Source organism: Nicotiana attenuata, chromosome 1 (assembly GCF_001879085.1).
Source record: "Nicotiana attenuata strain UT chromosome 1, NIATTr2, whole genome shotgun sequence".
Classification (NCBI taxonomy): domain Eukaryota; kingdom Viridiplantae; phylum Streptophyta; class Magnoliopsida; order Solanales; family Solanaceae; genus Nicotiana; species Nicotiana attenuata.
Genome location: NC_031989.1, coordinates 75,313,751 through 75,334,000, shown reverse-complemented (window position 1 = coordinate 75,334,000; position 20,250 = coordinate 75,313,751). Strand labels below are relative to the sequence as shown.

The 20,250-nt window shown below is 36.0% G+C and overlaps 1 protein-coding gene across 1 annotated transcript; it reads left to right on the top strand.

Moving 5' to 3' along the window:
* LOC109228983 (probable glycosyltransferase At5g03795) lies at nt 14,093-19,583 on the top strand. Its single transcript, XM_019394267.1, has 3 exons — nt 14,093-14,618; nt 17,574-18,144; nt 18,896-19,583. Exons 1-3 carry the CDS (start codon nt 14,225-14,227, stop codon nt 19,377-19,379), a joined length of 1,449 nt encoding a protein of 482 aa, XP_019249812.1. The 5' UTR covers nt 14,093-14,224; the 3' UTR covers nt 19,380-19,583.

Here is a 20,250-nt window from a genome sequence, read left to right as displayed (position 1 = left end):
ATTTTGTGATTTTGTCGAGTTTCGAGGTGCGTGCCTGGGTTTGACGTTTTGGTTGGCTTGAGTAAAGATTCTACCTTTATCATTTGTGATTGTTTTCATAGGCATTATTTAATATTTTTAAGTTGCTTTTGGCTAGTTTCGAGCTGTTCGGAGGTTGATACGCACGGGAGGGCATTTCTAGAGTATTGCTTGGCTTGCTCGGTATTGGATTTTGTTTGTTCGAGGTAAGTAACATACCTAAACTTGGATTTGAGGGTATTTAACCCTGAGAACTATGTTATAAGAGATGTATTGGGGTGACGCTAATGCTAGGTGACGAGCGTGTGGGCGTGCACCGAGGTAATCATGATTCAAGTTGACTATTAGACTATGACCGGACTTGTTTTGCTGTTATATCTTGTTCTATCCGTGTAACTCCTACTTGTTAGAGTAATTGAGCTGTAATTCATGTTAGAAATCGTGTTTAGGCTGTGTGCTTATTCAATTGAGACCTAATGAGGCTATTTCTGTTGTTTTGAGTTATCTGCTCTAACTGTAATTATATACTCAGTCATGATTCTTTATTTGCATATAATATCTCAGTCTATGTTCATCATTCACTGTTACATCACATGTTATCATTGTTTGGGCTGAGTGGTACGAGATTGTGAGCCCTTGAGACTTGAGATATTGATGACTGAGGTGGGCCTGAGACCCGTATTGTGAGTGTTGTTGTGGATCAGGCTACACGCCGCAGCAGGCCATATTGGCTTTGTGACTATTCTTATTATTGTGGATCGAACTGCACGCCGCAGCATGCCTTATTGGCTTATTTATTATTGTGGATCAGGCTTTAGGTTGTAGCAGGCCTTATAGGCAAAGATTAGCGCTTGGTGAGTCTGCCATAGCAGCAGTGAGCGCATGCACAATGATATATATATACGTGCTGTAGTGAGGGGTTTATGAGCCAGGAACCCGTACAATGCTGAGTGATTGTGTGTGTGTGATGAAGTGGGCATTTGAGACAGACAACTTGAGTATGTTGGGGGTGAGAGTACTTGGGAATATCACCGTGAAATCATTCATTTGACATGCATACTTGGCATGTAGGTATAGAGATGCTTTTTCCTCATGCTAGACGGTATTATGACATTTGTGATTTAACATGTAGGCATTGAGATGTCTATTCCTCATGCTAGACGTCATATGATAATTGATGACTTGACATGCATATTGACATGTAGGCACAAAGATGTATTTTCTTCATGCTATCTAATAATGAAATGTCTTATCTGTTGTTAAAAGTTTGGGAAAAATCATAATTTTTCTGATATACTCATATTTTGGTGACCGGTGAAAGATTTGGGCGTCACTGTTGTACCTGAAAAGCATGTCTACTTTTCCGTAACTGTAAACGAGTTGACCATAATATCTTTTGAGTTATTGCATGTACTACCTTCATTATATTATTATGAGTTGTTAGTTGGCTATTGGTGTCGGGCTCTGACCATTTTTTCTAGCTCGTCACTGCTTTCAACCTAAGGTTAGGTTTGTTACTTATTGAGTACATGGTGTGAGTGTACTCATACTATACTTCTGCACCTTGCGTGCAGATTTTGGAGGTGATGTTGCTGTGTACGGCGGAAGCTGGCATTGAAGATTTACCTGCGTCCGATTATTGCTGACTCTCGTTCATGGTAGCTTTAGATTTGTAAATATGTTTATGTATATATTTTGAACAAAGGATGTATTATTTCGTACCAGCTTTGTAAATTCTAAGTCTTAGAAGCTCATGACTTGTACTACCAGTCCTTGGAAAAATGTATTAAATTCAGTTATTTCACTTTTGACTCATATTGTTATCATTAGATTATGCTTACTGTTATTGGCTTACCTAGCATGTTGGGTTAGGTGCCACCACGACCAACTGAATTTTGGATCGTGACACAAGATCTGCAACAATTTTAGACTATGCTAATTTGTCTAATATAATGTATAATAGAATAGAATTATTTTTGTTTCATTTCGAGAGCAGGAGAAGAAAGAGAGTTGAGAAAAGTGGTTTTACACATATGCATGTCCAGAGGTGGATCCAGAATTTAAAGTCTATGGGTTCATCTTTTAAGATTTTTAGCATTGAACCCATTATATTTTTAAAGTTATAAGTTCATATCTGCTATTTTGCAATATTAATGAATTTTTACACACAAATTTTTACTCCGCATAAGAAGTTATGGGTTTAATTGAACCGTCATTAATACACTACATACGTCCTATGCATGTCATATGATGATTTCGTAACCATATTGTTATAAAGGGGATATATCATCTGTCACGACCTAAAATCCACTAGTCGTGATGGCACCTAACCCAACCCGCTAGGTAAAGCCAACTAGTAATTATCCAATTCCAATAATATTACAAGATAATTAACAAAAAGGAACTTTTTGAATCTTATACTTTTTCCAAGGATTGGTAGTACAAATCATGAGCTTCGAAGAGTAGAATTTACAAAAGCTGATATAAAGTAAATACATCTTCTGTTTGAAAGTACATAAATAGAGTTTTATAATCTACGGCTAACATGAACAAGAGGCAGCTACAATAGGAACGCAAGTACACCTTCAATGCTAACTCCCGCCATGCACAGCAACATCGGCATCCAAAATCTGCACGCAATGTGCAGGAAGTGTAGTATGAGTACAACCGACCTCATGTACTCAATAAGTAACAAACCTAACCTTAGGTTGAAAGCAGTGACGAGTTGGAACAAGGTCGGGTCTAACACCAATAACCCATAACAATCCATAACAATGTAAAGCAAGTAAATAAAGAAGTAGCTCCGAGATAAAATGCTCAGCTTTTCATAGTTTTCGAAACAGTTCCACTTTTCAAGTATATCAGTGAAAATCGAAATCCTTTACCGAAATCGTCAAAAATATGAGAAAGTTTGAAAAACTATAATTTTTCCCAAAAACTTTTCATCAAGTAAATGTTTCATTTTTAGATAGCATGAGTAAAGTACATCTCTATGCCTATATGTCAAGATACAGGTAAAAATCATGAATGTCACTAAAACCGGGCCGCAAAGGAAATGCATCTCTATGCATGTATCTCAAGTACGTATGTCAATGCAATGCCTCTCAGTGATGAACTCATGTACTCACACTCTCAGAGTACTCAACCTTACTGTCTCGCATTATCTCTTACCGTGCCCAATACTCAGCACACTCAATCACTCAGCATTTTACAATACTCGTTGCGGCGTGCAACCCGATCCATATACATATAGCCATAAGGCTCATTGAGGCGTGCAACCCGTTCCATATACATATATCCATAAGGTTCGTTGCAGCGCGCAACCCGATCCATATACATATACATAGTCGACTGCGCTCACCGGGGGTGTGCAGACTCCGGAGGAGCTCCTTCAGCCCAAGCGCTATACCACTGCGGCGTGCAGCCTGATCCCATAAGATGTAATAAATATAACATGTTGCGGCGTGCAGCCCGATCCCATAATATCACTCTCACTCAGGCCCTCGGCCTCACTCAGTCATCAAACTCTCCAGTATCGCTCACGGGATCACAATGTCATGAAACTAGCCCGACAATAATGATATGATGTATCAATAAACAACAACTGAGACTGAGACATGATATGAATACATGAATGTGACTGAGTACGAAATATCAATAAAATAATTGAGATGACAGCAAGAAACGGCCACTATGGGTCCTAACAATATCAGCATAAAATCTAAACATGATATCTAGCATGATTGACAGCTCAGTTATTTAATCACTAGTGAAAACACAGATATCAACAAAATAGGGCCACTAAACAGTGCCAAGAAAACAACGGAGTCACAATTCACAGGGTGCACGCCCACACGCCCGTCACCTAGCATGTGCGATCACATAACACGTAATTCGGGGTTTCATACCCTCAGCACTAAGTATAGAAGAGTTACTTATCTCAAACAAGCCAATTCCAAAACGCCGAGCAAACCAAGCGATGCTCTAAGAATGACATCACACCCGTAGCAACCTCCGAACGGCTCAAAACTAGTTAATAACAACTCAATATATCAGATAAAGCCTAAGGAAGCAATTACAAATGATAAAGAGCGAATCCTAAATCAAATCCCAAATTCGGCCAAGAATCACACCCAGGACCGCACCTCGAAAACCAACAAAACTCACAAAATCCAACAACCCATTCGATTACGAGTCCAACCATAGTAGTTTCACTCAATTTCGACTCCAAATCGATGTTCAAAACTCAAAAATTCATATTATGAAACTTTAGGCCAAAACCCCCAATTGCCTCTTTAAAATTCATCAACCAAACGCTAAAATCAAAAATAGATTCTTGAAATATAACCAAAACCGAGTAGAGAACATTTACTCCCATACACATGGTGAAAATTGCTTCAAGAATCGCCTCAATCCGAGCTCCATAGCTCCCAAAAATGCAAAAATGGTCGAAACCCTCGAAATAGAGTACTTTATAAAGCTGCCCAGGCCTCCTCTTTCGCGAACGCGGCAATACCATCGCGTTCGCGATGAACAAAAATGCACCAGCACAAAAGACTCTACGCGTTCGCGGCATAGTCCTTGCGAACGCGATGCACAGCAGGACCAACCCTTCGCGAATGCGGCTGCTACTTTGCGAACGCGAAGACATATCCTTCACTTCCTCAATTTCAGCTCTATGCGAACGCGATTCCCAATCGCGAACACGGAACCCAATCAACTTACCTTTCGCGGACGCATTCCTTATATTGCGTCCGCGAAGAACAAATTTTGCAGCAGGCCCAAGCACACTTCGCGATTGCAGCTGGACCTTCGCGATCGCAAAGAACACCAGAAACACCAGGTATCAGCAGAAACCAACACAATAACTTGGAGGAAAAATGGTCCGAAATCAATAAGAAACATGCCCGAGCCCCTCGGGACCCCGTCCAAACATACCAATAAGTCCCATAACAAAACACGGACCTACTCGAGGCCTCAAAACTGTCACGACCCGGATTTCCCATTGTCGGGATCGTGATGGCGCCTAACTCTCGAATGCTAGGCAAGCCAACAATTACGGTTCTAACACCTTAATCAATAACCAAACAGGAATAAATAATAATTTAAAGCTAAACAGATATGAAGTGCGGAAAAATTTATAACAATTCAAAACTCTAAAACACAACTACCCCAATGATCTAGTGTCACAATCCACAAACGTCTAAGAATTTCTACAAATACTGGTTTAAGAGAAATACATCTGTTCTCGAAAAAGAGACAGGAAATCTAAGACAGAAGGAAGGGGAATCCAGGGTCTGGGGACGCCAGCAAATCTACCTTGGGTCTCCTGTGGACTGAAGGCAGCAACCCAAACTCTACTCACGAGGTCCGGCACCGAAATCTGCACAGAAAGTGCAGAGTGCAATATCAGTACAATCGACCCCATGAACTGGTAAGTGCCGAGCCTAACCTCGGCGAAGTAGTGACGAGGCTAGGACACGACAACAATATAAACCTGTGCAGTTAAACAGTATACTAACAACATAACAATTAATAAAAAGCTAAGCAGAAACTAACGGGAAGGGGCAACATGCTATGGGAATACCAAAATAAAGAATCACAGTAGTAAAAGGAATTTAACAGCTAAAACACCTTGAACCGATAATAACAAATAAGCACAGCAACAGAATATAATGTACGGCATCACCCTTCGTGCTTTTACTCTTAACCTCACAGGTAATCAATAATAGAAACGTGCACTGCATCACCCTTCGTGCTTTAACACTCAACCTCACCAGATAATCAGTAATGGATACGTGCACGACATCACCCTTCGTGCTTTAACACTCAAGCTCACCATATGAACAATAATAATGTGCACAGCATCACCCTTCGTGCTTTATCACTCTTCCTCACCACATAAACAAACAACAGAAACAATAACAACCTGGCAAGGGCATCATGATTAAACAACTTTGCTTCATTACTTAACTCCACAACATGAATCTCAACTCGAGCCAATACTCAACCAATATCCAAAGCCATAACAAACATAATAAAATTTGTTTAGCATGAATGATAGCCAGCTTAAGCAAGAACAGTACGAATAAAGAAATACAACGATCACAAGTATAAGACTCCTCACATGCTATGACCCGACAACAACGTATAGATACTCGTCACCTCACCTATACGTCGTACTTGACAAATAAACATGTAGCAAATAAGGCAACAATACCTAATCCCTCAAGCTAAGGTTAGCCACAACATTCACCTCGATTGCACGGCCAAACTCAAGCCTCAAATACCGTTTTTCCCTTAGTTTCCACTTCCAATCCACCCGAATCTATTCATAATTAACTTATTAACATCAATTAAAGCCAAAGAAACCAATTCTAATGCGTAATTATAGATTTCCCAACAATTCCCCGAAAAGTCAATAATCCGGCCCCGGGCCTGCTTGGTCAAAACTCAAGGTTCGAACCAAAATCCGATTACCCATTCACCCAAGAGCCTAAATATGTAATTAGTTTCGGAATCCGACTCCAAATCGAGGTCTAAATTCTCAAATTTGTAAAATTTCCAACTCTCCCAAAATTCCTAATTTCTACTCTTAAAGAACAAGATTTAGGCCTAGAAACTTAATGGGTGTTGATGGAAAATGAAAGAAATGAGTTTAAGAACACAAAACCTATGATTTGGTGTTAAAATCCTTCTTCAAAAATCGCCCAAGGTCGAGTTTCAATGGAAGAAATATGAAATTTTGAGCAAATCCCGACTTAGGTTCTGTTTTAAAATCACTGGACAGGTCTTCTTCACGTTCGCGAGAAGCCTGTCGCGTTCGCGAAGCAGCGGTCCTATTAACCTTCGCGTTCGCGAGACATACTACGCGTTCGCGAAGGTATATGCCCCCCTGAACTTCGCGTTCGCAAGCCACTTTCCGCGTTCACGTAGTGTATCATTCCCCTCCCCCAGTTCCCATTCTTCGCGTTCGCGATAGCCTGGTCGCGTTCGCAAAGGGTAACGCCCCCAACGCTTCGCGTTCGCGACCAGTGCCTCGCGTTTGCGTAGAAGGATTTCTCCTTCAGACCAACCTACGCTTCGCGTTCGCGAGAGTTTCTTCGCGAACGCGAAGAAGGATACATCTGTGCATCTGCAACAGCAAAACAACAGAAATCTCTAAGTCCAAAACACCCCGTGGCCTATCCGAAACTCACCCGAGCCCTCGGGGCTCCAAACGGACATGCACACAAGTCTAAAAATATCATACGGACTTGCTCGTGCGATCAAATCGCCAAAATAACATCTCAAACAACGAGTTTAGCATCAAAATTAATGGAATTCTCAAGAACACTTAAAGTTTCTATTTTCACAACCGAGGGTCCGAATCACGTCATATAAACTCCGTTTCTTACCAAATTTCACAGACATGAATTAAATACCATATTAAACCTATACCGGGCTTCGGAACCAAAATACGGGACCGATATCATCAAGATCAAGCATTATTAAATTTCTAAAAACCATCATATTTTCAGTTTAACAATTTTCTTCAAAAATTTATTTCTCGAACTAGGGATCTCGGAATTCAATTCCGGGCATACTCCCAAGTCCCATATATTTCTACGGATCATCCGGGACAGTCAAGTCGCGAGTTCGGGTCCGTTTACTTAAAATATTGACCAAAGTCAACTTTAATCAATTTTAAAAGCAAAGCTTAATATTTTCTCAAATTTTCACGTAACGGCTTTCCGGAACCGCACCCGGACTACGCACGTCTAAAACACGAGATGACCTTTTGGGTCATCACAAAAACACACATAACATCATCGAAACGCCGAATCACACCTCAATTTGAAACCAATCAACTTTGAAACTTCAAACTTTCACAACCGATGCCGAAACCTATCAAATCATGTCCGATTGACTTTAAATTTTGCAGACAAGTCACATTTGATATTACGAACTTGTTCCAACTTTCGGAATCGGAATCCGACTCTGATATCAAAAAGTCCACTCCCGGTCAAAATTTTCAAAATTCAAACTTTCGCCATTTCAAGCCGAATTCTACTACGGACCTCCAAATCGCAATCCGGATGCGCTCCTAAGTCCAAAATCACCCAACGGAGCTAACGGAACCATCAGAAATCCAATCCGACGTCAAATACTAAAAAGTCAAACTTGGTCAAACCTTTCAAATTTTAAAGCTTCTAGCTCAAAATCATTCTTCCAAATAAATTCCGAATAACCTGAAAACCAAAATCGATGGTTCACATAAGTCATAATACATCATACGGAGCTACTCATGTCCTCAAAATAACCGGTCGGATTGTTACATCATCAATTGATGAGGATATACTAAATTAACTCACCAAACCTTGATTTGTGAGCAATTTTTAACATGCTCAAAACCACATAAATTGTTGGTTCCCAAATTACACGTAAATATACGTGATCGACAAGCAGTAAAGTAAAAATTTGGATGTCAAACTTACAAAGACTTAATCGTTACCTCAACAAACTAAAATCTATTATCCGCATTGTTATCAGAGAGTTGGTGGTTGTTACTAAATTACTATTGCAGAATTTAAATAAATAATTAACTAGACTAGTAAGAATGCAAATGTTTATAATCAAGATTTAACTAATTGAGATAAAGATTCTAGGGTTGTGGTTGATTTACCAATCTTATTGAGTCCGTAGTTACACCCGTTGAACCGAATTATCTATGATTGCTAGTTGACCGAATTGTTTATATAAATAGCATATTCCCGCAGTACTATCTGCCTATCCGAGTATATTTATCCTATATCCATTTGGTATTGAATCTAACATGAACGAATATAGCACAACATTCAACTGAACGATACTATTAGATACATCTCTATCCTAAACTCAAAATATTTTCCCGAGACATGAATTCAGAAATAAGGCCTCTTTTAAGTCTACTCTAATTTAAATACGGTGTTCCAAGAATAGCATGGATAGCGAGAAAACTAGTGGTCACACAATTCACAAATTAAACTTAGAACTAAAGAAATAACCAATGATGATAATTTGTATTACTAAAATAATAATCAACAAATAAAATAAAAAATACAACCCAAGAACTAAAGTACTCAGCCACTCATAACTTGATTCATAAAATAAAAGTTAAAAATCATAAAAGAACGAGAAAGAATAGAAGAAATTGTTGACCTCGTTAGCGAATTTGTTATCTCCTACTCTTTGCACGTTCCTTGCCTCAAAAGGTATGTAACCCTTTAAAAACATATTTTATAGGGCATTTATATGATCTAGGGTGGTTAGGAGGCTGCTTAATACAATCCAAGTTCGGATAGGATAATTGGGCGCCACATCTGCCCTCAGCGCGATGCGCAACTGGCGAACGAGCTCCTAGTTCCTTTTTTCTTTTTTCCTCATGGTGCCTCGCATGATGGGGCTGTAGTTGCTGTTTTGTGTGAGGCCAACTCCCCTAGCTCGTCTTCCTCTCTCGCGTCATGCAGCTAGTGGACGAGCTATCTTTAGTTGTTTCCAGTAACAATTTGACCGGTCATTTCGAGCTTTAGCATTTTCGTTTAGCGTTTTGAGACTTTGAGTAGCTTTATATGATGCACTGTGACCTGAGTGTATGGTTGGGTTTGATTTTTGAGAGGTTCAGAGTTGATGTTGGAAGAGTAATTCTCAATATTTCGTTTGGGCCTTAGTAATTGGGCTGAAAATCATTTGAAGAATAGCCATTGTACACTTGATTGAGAATTACAAGTACAGCCCTTTTGTCTTTTAATCCCTTTTGAATTTAATTTAAATAAACTTAACAATTTTTAATAAATGTGGATGATTGTTTTAATTAATTATTTATAAAAATTCTTTGTTATCCTAAATTGCAATACTAATTTCGAATTTCCCATAATAGTCTAATTAACTAGAAATTAAAGAGTAATTTAACAAATTAATTATAGAACCTATGTCATGTATATATAAGAATTATATTAATAATCTTAGAAATAGAAATATATTTGTGATTACATAGTGTTAATACTATGCGATTATTTTTAAAACTAATACTTAACTAATTCTTAAATATGTGTCTGTTACTAGAAAACACTTTAAAATAATTATTGTAAATTAATAAGTATAAGTAAATTAATTTTAAAAAGAGAGGATCAAAATTGGCCGTCAACAAATATCGTACGTCATCCAACTGAGGCGACATCGTTAGGTATATCCTTATTCTAACAGCAAAATCTTTTCCTAAGACACGGATTCAAAAAGAGGCGTCTTTAATTCTACTCAAGTCCGAACATGTCTTTCCCAAGTATTATATACAAAGTGGGTATTGGTGGCCATACAATTCGCAAATTAAACCTAGAAGTAAAGAAACAACCTATGATGATAACTCGTATTCAAAAAAAGTAATAATCAACAAACATCGGTATTCATGACAATCACAACCCAAGAACTAAATTACTTAGCCACTCATAACGTAGTTCTCAAAATAATAGTTAAAAACTACAAACGATCGAGAATTAAAAATAGTTAAACTCATTGTCGAATTTGCTGTCTCCTACTCTTTGCACGTTTCTTGCCTCAAAAGACGTTTCATGGAGTTTTTATATGACGTAGGGTAGTTAGAAGGTAGCCCAATACAATCCAAATTCGGACAGGATAACTGTCCTTGCCCGATCGTTTTCTTCTGATTATCTGTTTTTAGCCAAACTACTAGTTTCTGGGAGGAGGGTTATAGACTCATTCAAGTTGAGACGGACTCTCTAGTTTCTATACAGAAGCTGCACAATGGCTGGTACTGAGGATACACATTTTAATATTATTCTGAGAATCACAGAGCTAATGAGAAGGGATTGGAGGTGTGAATTGAGACATATTTGGAGGGCATGCAATGTGAAGACGTGTTGGCTAAGCAAAGTATCGGTGCGTCTGCCTTCCGCGCGACACACGACTGGCGAACGAGCTCGCAGTTCCTTTTTTCTTCTTTTCCTCGGGATGTGTCGCGTGATGGGGCTGAATTTATTGTTTTATGTAAGGCCAACTCCCCTCGTATGCATCTCCCTCGGTGCACAGCTCGTGGACAAGCTGCCTTCATGAGCTCTTTCCTTGTGTCTTCACTTTTTGTTTTGCGCCAAATCTTCCTTTTTCGGATCCACTTTCATCCAAACACGTTCCTACACATAAGAAATACATAATGAGCACAATTCACTTTAATAACCATATATTTCTCAAACCACATAACATCTGGAATATAAACATACTCAAAAATATTTAGTTTTTACCAATTATCATAAACCATGAGTGTGATCACAAAAAATCTAAAAAAATGAGATAAAGGTCTAGTCGCTATTTCACTTTTTTTGGTCCTGGAATTTAGTACTCAGCACTCATAACCATTTAGAACCAAGAATGTGACCAAGTCTATCTACAACCCGTCAAACAAGCAAAGAAGTGTTCAATTAACAATAACCTAAAACCCGATGAAAGACCAGCCACGTAAACATAAGAATAGCAGACTTATAAAAATGTAATGTATATACTTATATTATTCTGTTAAACCATAGTAATAAAATATCTTAATTTTCTTTTGAACATATTCGTTGCATATTTTGTGTACGTTAAAGAAACATATCAATCTTTATCTTCTGTCATTTCTAAATGGAGAACCACATTTTTTAATATACAATAACCGCTTCTGGAATCCCAACTTTCTGTTTTATTATACATCTATACAAGAGCTGACATTATTATACTTAAAAGCAGGCCAAGAAAGGGCAAAAGAATATAAAAGAGCAAATTTCTATAACTATACTGAACCTTCTTAATTACCTTTAGTTGCACTAAGCTCCACATAATATATGGTCTCTCCTTTTAGGTCAAAACAAGATGCATATTTCTTCTCATGTTCCTACCACTACTATAGAAAATCATACATAAATTTTTAATAACATGTCCTTTTACGTGCATTTTGGTCTCGCCTTTTGTCCCGTTAACTTTTTTTTGAATGTTTTCTTAGTGGTCCCTCGTCGTTTTTCATAACGACTTGCTTTAGAAATATATAAGGTGAACGATGAAATAACTATTTTTAAATTTTATACATTCATTTTGTGTGTTATCGTCTTTATTACATCACTTGTAGAAATGTGATCCTGCTTGCCTGTTTGGTAGTAAGTGTGAAAATTACTACAGAGCACCTAAGGACCAATTTAGCTGCTTAGGCCTCCAATAGAAAACTAATTAAATTTTTGAATTAAAAAACTACACCTATGAGATTTCTTGGATCCCTTTAGTAAGTCTAATCTCTCTTATGAATTTTTCTTGATTTGTACAAAATTGCTATTTACATTAGTTCCTCTATAAATCATCCAGTTCTTAGAAATATAATTTTGCTGTCATAAAAAGTAAGGCAGAATGGCTTCCTGGCCACTTAAACTTGTCGGGTTTTTAAAAGCCGATACATAAACTTTCTATTTTCCCATTTAAAAACTCGAACTCATTTTTCTCGTAACTAATAAACACATCTGACAAGAGACCGTGTGCGTGCATATTACACATACACATACATGTCCATCCAGTCAGCAAATGACCAATGAATGACTTACATGTCAAGGGCGCGAAAACCCTAACCCAACAGATCGGTGTCTCCTTTTTCATTCCATAGATCGACCCCTCTCCCCTTGTTTTAACCTCTCTCTGACCAAACTCTCCCCTGTTCATTCCAGAATTTTGATGATCGGAGAAGGTGAAAACAATCTTGAAAGTGATGGGATCATATGTAAGGCCCATAGGCCATCATAGTAGGCACGCAATAGGCCACATCATATGCAAAGCGCTTCTTGCCATCGATGAACTCTCCATAAGTTCAGAAAACCTCGTCGGGAATGGCATTGATCTGCTCATCGCTGACTTTGACCCTAGGGTTTACAACAACCACCAAAGCTGCCATTTCCTCGCGGTAAGACCCCCATCTCCATTTGCATCAAAATTCTAAAAGATTCTTTTCACCTTCTCCGATCGCTTAATTCCAAAACCTCCCAGATTCTTTTCACCTTCTCCAACATTCAAAAAGGACTTGTTTATGGTGGTGGATATGGCGTGAGGTCAGCCGTGCTGGATGAACTTCCAAAATCGATCATAATCACTCACCCCTTTCCAAAATCGATCATAATTATTTACCCTTTTTTTGTTTATCATCTATTAATCTTGTTCTGGTCGAGCTTCGTTTGGTCTAAGTGATGCAAAACTTACCTTCAACTCCACAATAACAAAATATACGACTTTCCATCATTTTCACGATCTGGAAAAAAAAGAAAATAAAAATAAAAATGGAGATTCAGATTTTACAAGAAGGAGGAATGGAGCCTCAGATTTTAAAAAATGGAGGAAGAAGGTATTTTAGAAGGAATGAATAAGAAGACACTTAAACTACCCATTTTGTACTGTTGGGAAGGGGGCTTTCACGCTCCTGTACGTCGTGTTCGTCACGCGTCTGCTGATTAGGACCAACTGACGCCGCATGGGCACGATCAATGGTCAAATGTGTTTATTAGTTATGGGAAAAATGAGTTCGAGTGTTCAAATGAAAAAGTTGAAAGTTTATGTATCGGCTTTTAAAACTCCGTCAAGTTTAAGTCGTCAGGAAACCATTCCGCCAAAAAGTAAAGCACCTCAAAAATAACCTTTGAAATAAACTTTACTCATCCAGTCCTCCTTGTTTTTTTTAGAGAAAAAAAAAAGTTGTTGAACTCATATTTAGCTTCTCGTGAGTTAATTCAAATAATTTTATTCAGTTTTACATATTTTCAAAATTTCAGAAGTTTCATGTTTTTAAAATTTACAAGTAAAAATTTATTTATCATTTAAAATATAATTTTGATCCTTATTCATCGACCTAGAATCGATCAAGTTGACATCACCAATTAGTTAAACATGCAATTTAATTATGTACTACACGTACGTTAGAACTTTAAGTTCATGAAACAAAAGCTGTTGAGGGAAGAAATAGAATTTGATAAAACTTGTGGGGCGGTCATTACAAAGTATCGTAAACTAATGAGGATGTTAGCACAAAATAACAAAAACCGAAGAAAATCAAACTATGAATATGTCATATTTTAAGACAAAATATTATTAAGAGTACTCTTCATTTCATGGTTTTCTTTTTCAATAATTCTAGCTCCCTCTCTTCTCCACACTATAAACCAAAACCTTCTTCATGAACCAGAGAGATAGTTTAATAAATATGGTTGTTTCATCTCAATGGAATCGTAGGTTCAAAGGTTCATTCATAAAACCAACTATTCTAGCTTTCATAACTTCAACTTTGATAGTATTCTACATTTTTTCTACCTTAAGACTTCTCAATATTCATCCTCATCAAACTCAGCTTGAAATAAAAACACCATTGGATATCAGCTCTTCTAATTTGAGAATTGTGGTTCAAGAAATACAGAAATATAACAGATCCTTTCATGGAGTTTTTGTTGATCATAATAAGCCAATCAAAGATGAAGAAACTCTAACTCTTTTATTACAGAATAATACTACCATTTTGCCTTTGCCAGAGCCATTTCCAATTTCTAAACCGGAGCTTCAAGTCGGTTCAAGAGGTGAGAAACTTAATTAATTTACTTCATGTCCCCCCTTTAGATGTCCTAAATTAATTTTGTTGACGTTTGACCAATATTTATGTTGCTACCTATCTATCTTGCCTCAATGATTAAACTTTTAGAAACACTAGTATAGGCGGCTAGACGCTTGTTGAATTATGTCAAAATTGCCATTATTTCATGAAGTTTAGTACGATTCCATCACATGAAAAAACAAAATCAACCACTGTACTTTATAAATTATTAAAATTAAGTTTTTGTAGTTCTTTTATTTTTATCCTATGTAACGGTGGTTGACTAAGCAAAGAAAGGAACATGTTTTAAACATATAGTCTTTAGTATGTTATATATTTGTTTGGCTATAAAAGCATATCGAATTAATTGGCCAACATGCTTATTTTCTTTTGTTTATCTTACTTTGTATTTTAGTTTCTTCATTATAAGCTGGAATAAATAGCCAATATATTCAAATTGGCCGAGTGGTCTAAAGAAGGGAACAAGGAAAGGTTGGTAGATATCTTCTAAATTTTGACAGCTTGATTGAGTTGCCAATTCTAACTAAGGGTTAAAGATGCAAGCAAAGTAGCATGTTTTCAACATTGTTTTTAACTTTTTGTGCAGTTTTAATAAATAAATAAAAATTGGTCTCTGCAGACTCATTTGTTTTTCTACCCATTATTTCGTTTTTGGGTCTCTGAAGACTTGATACGATAAATTTCAAGTTGGGGGAAGGATAAGGGGTTGAGGAGGCTGACTTCATCTTATCTCTTATTTTTCATATTATATATTAATTAAATCATTTTCACAGTCCTACTTTTTCTTTTAATTAACTTCTGATGTTGAGTTTTGAACGGAAGTATTCGTCATTTTTCAATAAAAGTCCAGCTTCTTTTCATGCCTGCACTATTGCAGTTAGTTGCCATATTAGAAAATAACTCTTTCAAGAAAAATATATATACTTTTTCAAGATTTTATTTTGTATACAGCCATCATAAAAGGTTTTGTAACTTCAGGATACTCGTAATTACCAAGATCACTTTAAGAAATCTTTTAGCGCATTTTGTTTGTTTCTCAAAAAAATTCCACCCCCCCCCCCACCCCCCACCCTCCAAATAAAAATAAAAATAAACAAATTTTGGCTCAAAAAATTAAATCAAAACCGAATTGAAACATCAACTTAAGCTGAATTTCTAAGCATTACGAGCATTTACTGGGGGTAAATGAGTATGAGATGATCATTAGGTGGTTTGATTTGTGTTTTCCTTGTTCTTCGATTCGTTAAAGAACAATGAATACGATAAATTTCATCTTAATTATCTCTTATTTGTTTCCTTTTATTTATTTATTTATTTATTTTTAAATCACTTTCACAGTTCTACTTTTTCTTTTTCATTGGTGTTGTTGAGTATGACGGGAAGGGTGGCCCGGGCGGCTAGATGAGCATCCTCTATTAACATATTAGTTGACCATTTAGAAATTCATTCTTTATAGAAAAACTGTCTATGTTTCATTTTAAGTGGTACTATTTTCATTTTAATCTATATAGAAAAGATTGACTTACTTTTATGTTTAAAATAATTTAATTTTATAGTTACCTTATTATTACCAAAAAAAATAATAATTTAACTTTAAATTTTTATTTTACATTTAATGACATGATTCATAGTTACACAAATGACATGACTTACTTAAGACCACAAATTTTAAAAGTATTAAAGCTACATAAATGTCATAGCATGTTTAGAACTACGAATTTCAAAAGTCCTTTTTTCTTTATTAATCTGTGTGACCAGTCATATAGGTTTACATAAAATGAAATAAAAATTTGTAGATACTTCTCAGAATTATATAGCAACTTCATTTTTTAAAAACTTTTAATGAGAATAGCATTTTAGGCTCTCAGTTATTGGTCAATTCTGATTTTGATCGTTGTAATATATGACTAAACACGTTTAACATTCAGTTAATCGAAATGTTCAAGTTGAATATCCCTCTCAATGAGTATTAAAAAGTTAGAATTATTAACCGTTACGTCATCTAACTACCCGAGTGTTATGTTTAATTTTAGTATTCTTCCTCTATATTGGAAGGTAATATAGTTCTAATAATTATTTAAATAAAACATATTTCCTACATATAGGGATCAAAAACACACATTTTAATTAATTTTAGAAATCATTAAGCCCATTTGGTTCAGAAAAAAAAAAAGAGCGTTTAATTAAAAACAATTCTTGCTTCAAAAATTAAACCAAAACCGATTTCGAACATTAATTTGAGCTGAATTTATAGGCATTTCGAGCATTTACAGAGGGCATGGGAGAACGTGATAATCATAATTAATGTCTGCTTTGTGTTTTCGCTATCTTAGCATATTTATAAATTTTCTTCATACTTTTTCAGTTAAAACAAATTAAAGATGTTAGTCCATAGTTCATTAAAACGGTTTGTCAAGTATTACACTTCTTATCAAGAAAAATTGTAGATAGTTTAGGCACATTAGTGTGAGAATAGGTATCTTAAAAGATTTACCAAAACTCAAAAACAACCTTGCGATTAGAAAATAAATAGCATTCCATTTTAATTTATATAAACTTGGTCTCCGGAATTAAGATTAAAAGCTAATTTTAAACCTCAACCAAATTGAAATTAGTTTGTTTGATCTGTCATTTCCTTGTCCTTGATTGATGTTTTCTTTAATGATAATTATGGTATACATCAGGCTAAGGAAAATTTTAGACAAATTTCAACTAGAATTGTCAACTCTAATAGATTAGCGCAACTATATATGATGGTGTATGTATATAATGTCAAGTTTATACTAGGTATATTCGTAACTGCATACTATATTTAGATAGCAGCTGCTCATCATCAGACATAGGATTCCATCAAAATGGACAAAAATGTTATACTATATATAGTGTATATAAATAAAATAGATTATTTATTTCGTTTCAGATCAGAAATTCGTGGAGAACAAAGACGTGTTTCATGACAAGGATCTCTTCCAAGAAGAATACAAGGAAATGAATAGAACCCTAAAGATATATGTGTATCCCCACAAGATTAATGACCCTTTTGCAAATGTGCTATTAGCAGTTGACTATGAACCAGCAGGGAACTATGCAAGTGAGAGTTATTTCAAGAAATCCCTTTATAAAAGCCATTTCATCACAAATGACCCCAAAGAAGCTGACCTTTTTTATCTTCCATTTTCTATAGCAAGTCTGAGAAATGATAAGAGGGTAGGGGTTGGTGGGATCCAAGATTTTGTGAAAAATTATGTGTTTGAGATAAGTGAAAAATATCCATATTGGAATAGGTCAGGAGGGGCTGACCATTTCTATGTTGCATGTCATTCTATTGGAAGGACAGCAATGGAGAAAGCTATTCATGTGAAGTTAAATGCTATCCAAGTGGTTTGCTCTTCAAGTTACTTCCTATCTGGTTATGTTGCTCACAAAGATGCTTCCATTCCTCAAATTTGGCCTAGAAAAGGAGTACACCCTATAAATGGTCCTTCAGAAAGGTAACTTTTGTTTATATATATTTCAATATACCAAAAAGCAACGAAAGGCAGTGCTATTTTCAAATGCAATTTAAAGATTAAAGAGTTCCCAATTATATAATTCGTTTTGGGAATTACGGATAAAGTAGTTACTAGTAATTAAGTTAGTTTATGATGGAAATGAAACCTTTGTTTACATGAAATTGAACAAATGGAATTCATTTTGCGAAGGATGTAGTAATTAGTATTAATAAGTTAGTGTGTGATGGAAAATGACATCTTCGTTTAAATGAAATTGAATATTTAGAAGAACTGATCAAAACAATATGAAGTAATTCGTCGAGTGTGGCATATAAATCAATACAGTAGAAATAATATACATTATACTTAATTCTTTTAACCCTCTATTTCAATTTATGTGTCTTACTTTTCATTTTTAGTTTGTTTAAAAAAATAAAAGGTTACTTTTTGAAATTTAGTAAGTTTTTAATTAACATATTCTCATTTTATCGTGAATGAATGATATGACATGTTTAAGACCGTGAATATTGTTGGGTACATTATATCACCTCTAGTTTAATAACACGAAATTCAAAAGTCTTCTTTATATTTTTAAACTCCAAGTCCATTCAAATTAAGACACATGATATGGAGGGAGCTGCTTATATTTTTACTTCCCAATCACTATTTAGTTTCTTTTTTTCAGAAAAGGAAGATCATTAGATTATCCTTATGATCCTTTTGTCCTTTTTTTGGTAATATGAAACTTCAGGCAAAAGCTAGCCTTCTTCGCCGGAGCGATGAACTCCCGAGTACGTGAAAACCTAGTTCAAGTATGGCGAAACGATTCAGAGATCATTGTCCATAGCGGCCGAATGAAAACGCCCTACTCGGAGGCGTTACTGGGCAGCAAATACTGTATTCACGCTAAAGGTTTCGAGATCAACACTGCCCGAATTGGTGACGCCCTTTACTACGGTTGTGTTCCAGTGATATTGGCCGATCATTACGATCTTCCATACACTGACATTCTTAACTGGGAAAGCTTCTCCGTTATCATTTCATCTCTTGATATTCCAATACTGAAGAAAATTCTTGAAGAAATAGGGTATGATCAGTACGTGGAGCTTCAAAAGAATGTAATGCAAGTGCAGAAGCATTTTCAGTGGAACTCTTTTCTGAAAGATTTTGATGCTTTTCATATGGTTATGTATGAGTTGTGGACTCGAAGAAGCCATTTGAGACAGATCTACTGAAAAAATTGTTAAGCACTTGTATATCTAGGTGGTGAAAACCAATTTTTCATCTCGTCGAAGTACCACATGAATTGTAGGTTTTGTTAAATCTTTATGTCTTTGTAAATTCTAGATAGAACATAGGTTGAGAATTGTTCATATATAGTGTTATTTATGTTCTGTTTTTTACTATAATGGCAAGTACACTTGAGGCCAGACAAATAACAGTTAATGTATTTATAATTTTTCTTCATTTGTGGTTTAATAAAGCTTGCCGTCATTTGGAAAAAGTGGGATTTCATATTTATGGATCGACAATTTGTCAGGAGTTTTGAATGAAGTTATATTTCCTTCTCCTTTAACTTGTGTTGTACTCCATCAGTTTGGTTTCTGTAAAGATCCGCCCGATTGTTTTGTGTGTTTGAGCCCCGTTACCCTACTTAATGCTTTCCGTATGTATGTTTATTATTTTGCGACTTGCGGAATTACTTAGCTTGGCTTCGGAAGGTTTGAGAGTGATTGGAGATACTTAGTCTCATTTTGGAAGCTTAAGTTATTAAGAGTTGATCAAGATTTGACTTTTGAATAAACAGTCTCAGATTGGTGGTTTGGTGGTTCCAATAGGTTCGCATGGTGATTTCGGACTTAGGCATATGCTCGGATTTGGATTCGAAGGTTCCTAGAAGGTTTTGGCCCTATTAGCTGAAAGTTGGTAATTTGAAGGTTTGGAAAATTTATAGTTTTGACCGGAAGTTGACTTTGGTGTTATCGGGTTCTAACTGTTGTTTCAGGACTTTGGATAAGTTTATTTTCTTGATTGAAACTTGTGTGTAAAGTTTGGGTGAAATCCAAAATGTGCAGGCATGATTCAGATGTGTTTGTAGAAGTTGAA

Excerpts from the sequence above, each read along its gene's own strand:
- LOC109228983 (XM_019394267.1), top strand. The coding sequence starts at position 14,225 with ATGAACCAGAGAGATAGTTTAATAAATATGGTTGTTTCATCTCAATGG. Across the intron at positions 14,619-17,573 it reads GCTTCAAGTCGGTTCAAGAG|ATCAGAAATTCGTGGAGAAC; the intron begins GTGAGAAACTTA and ends ATTTCGTTTCAG. Across the intron at positions 18,145-18,895 it reads ATAAATGGTCCTTCAGAAAG|GCAAAAGCTAGCCTTCTTCG; the intron begins GTAACTTTTGTT and ends ATGAAACTTCAG.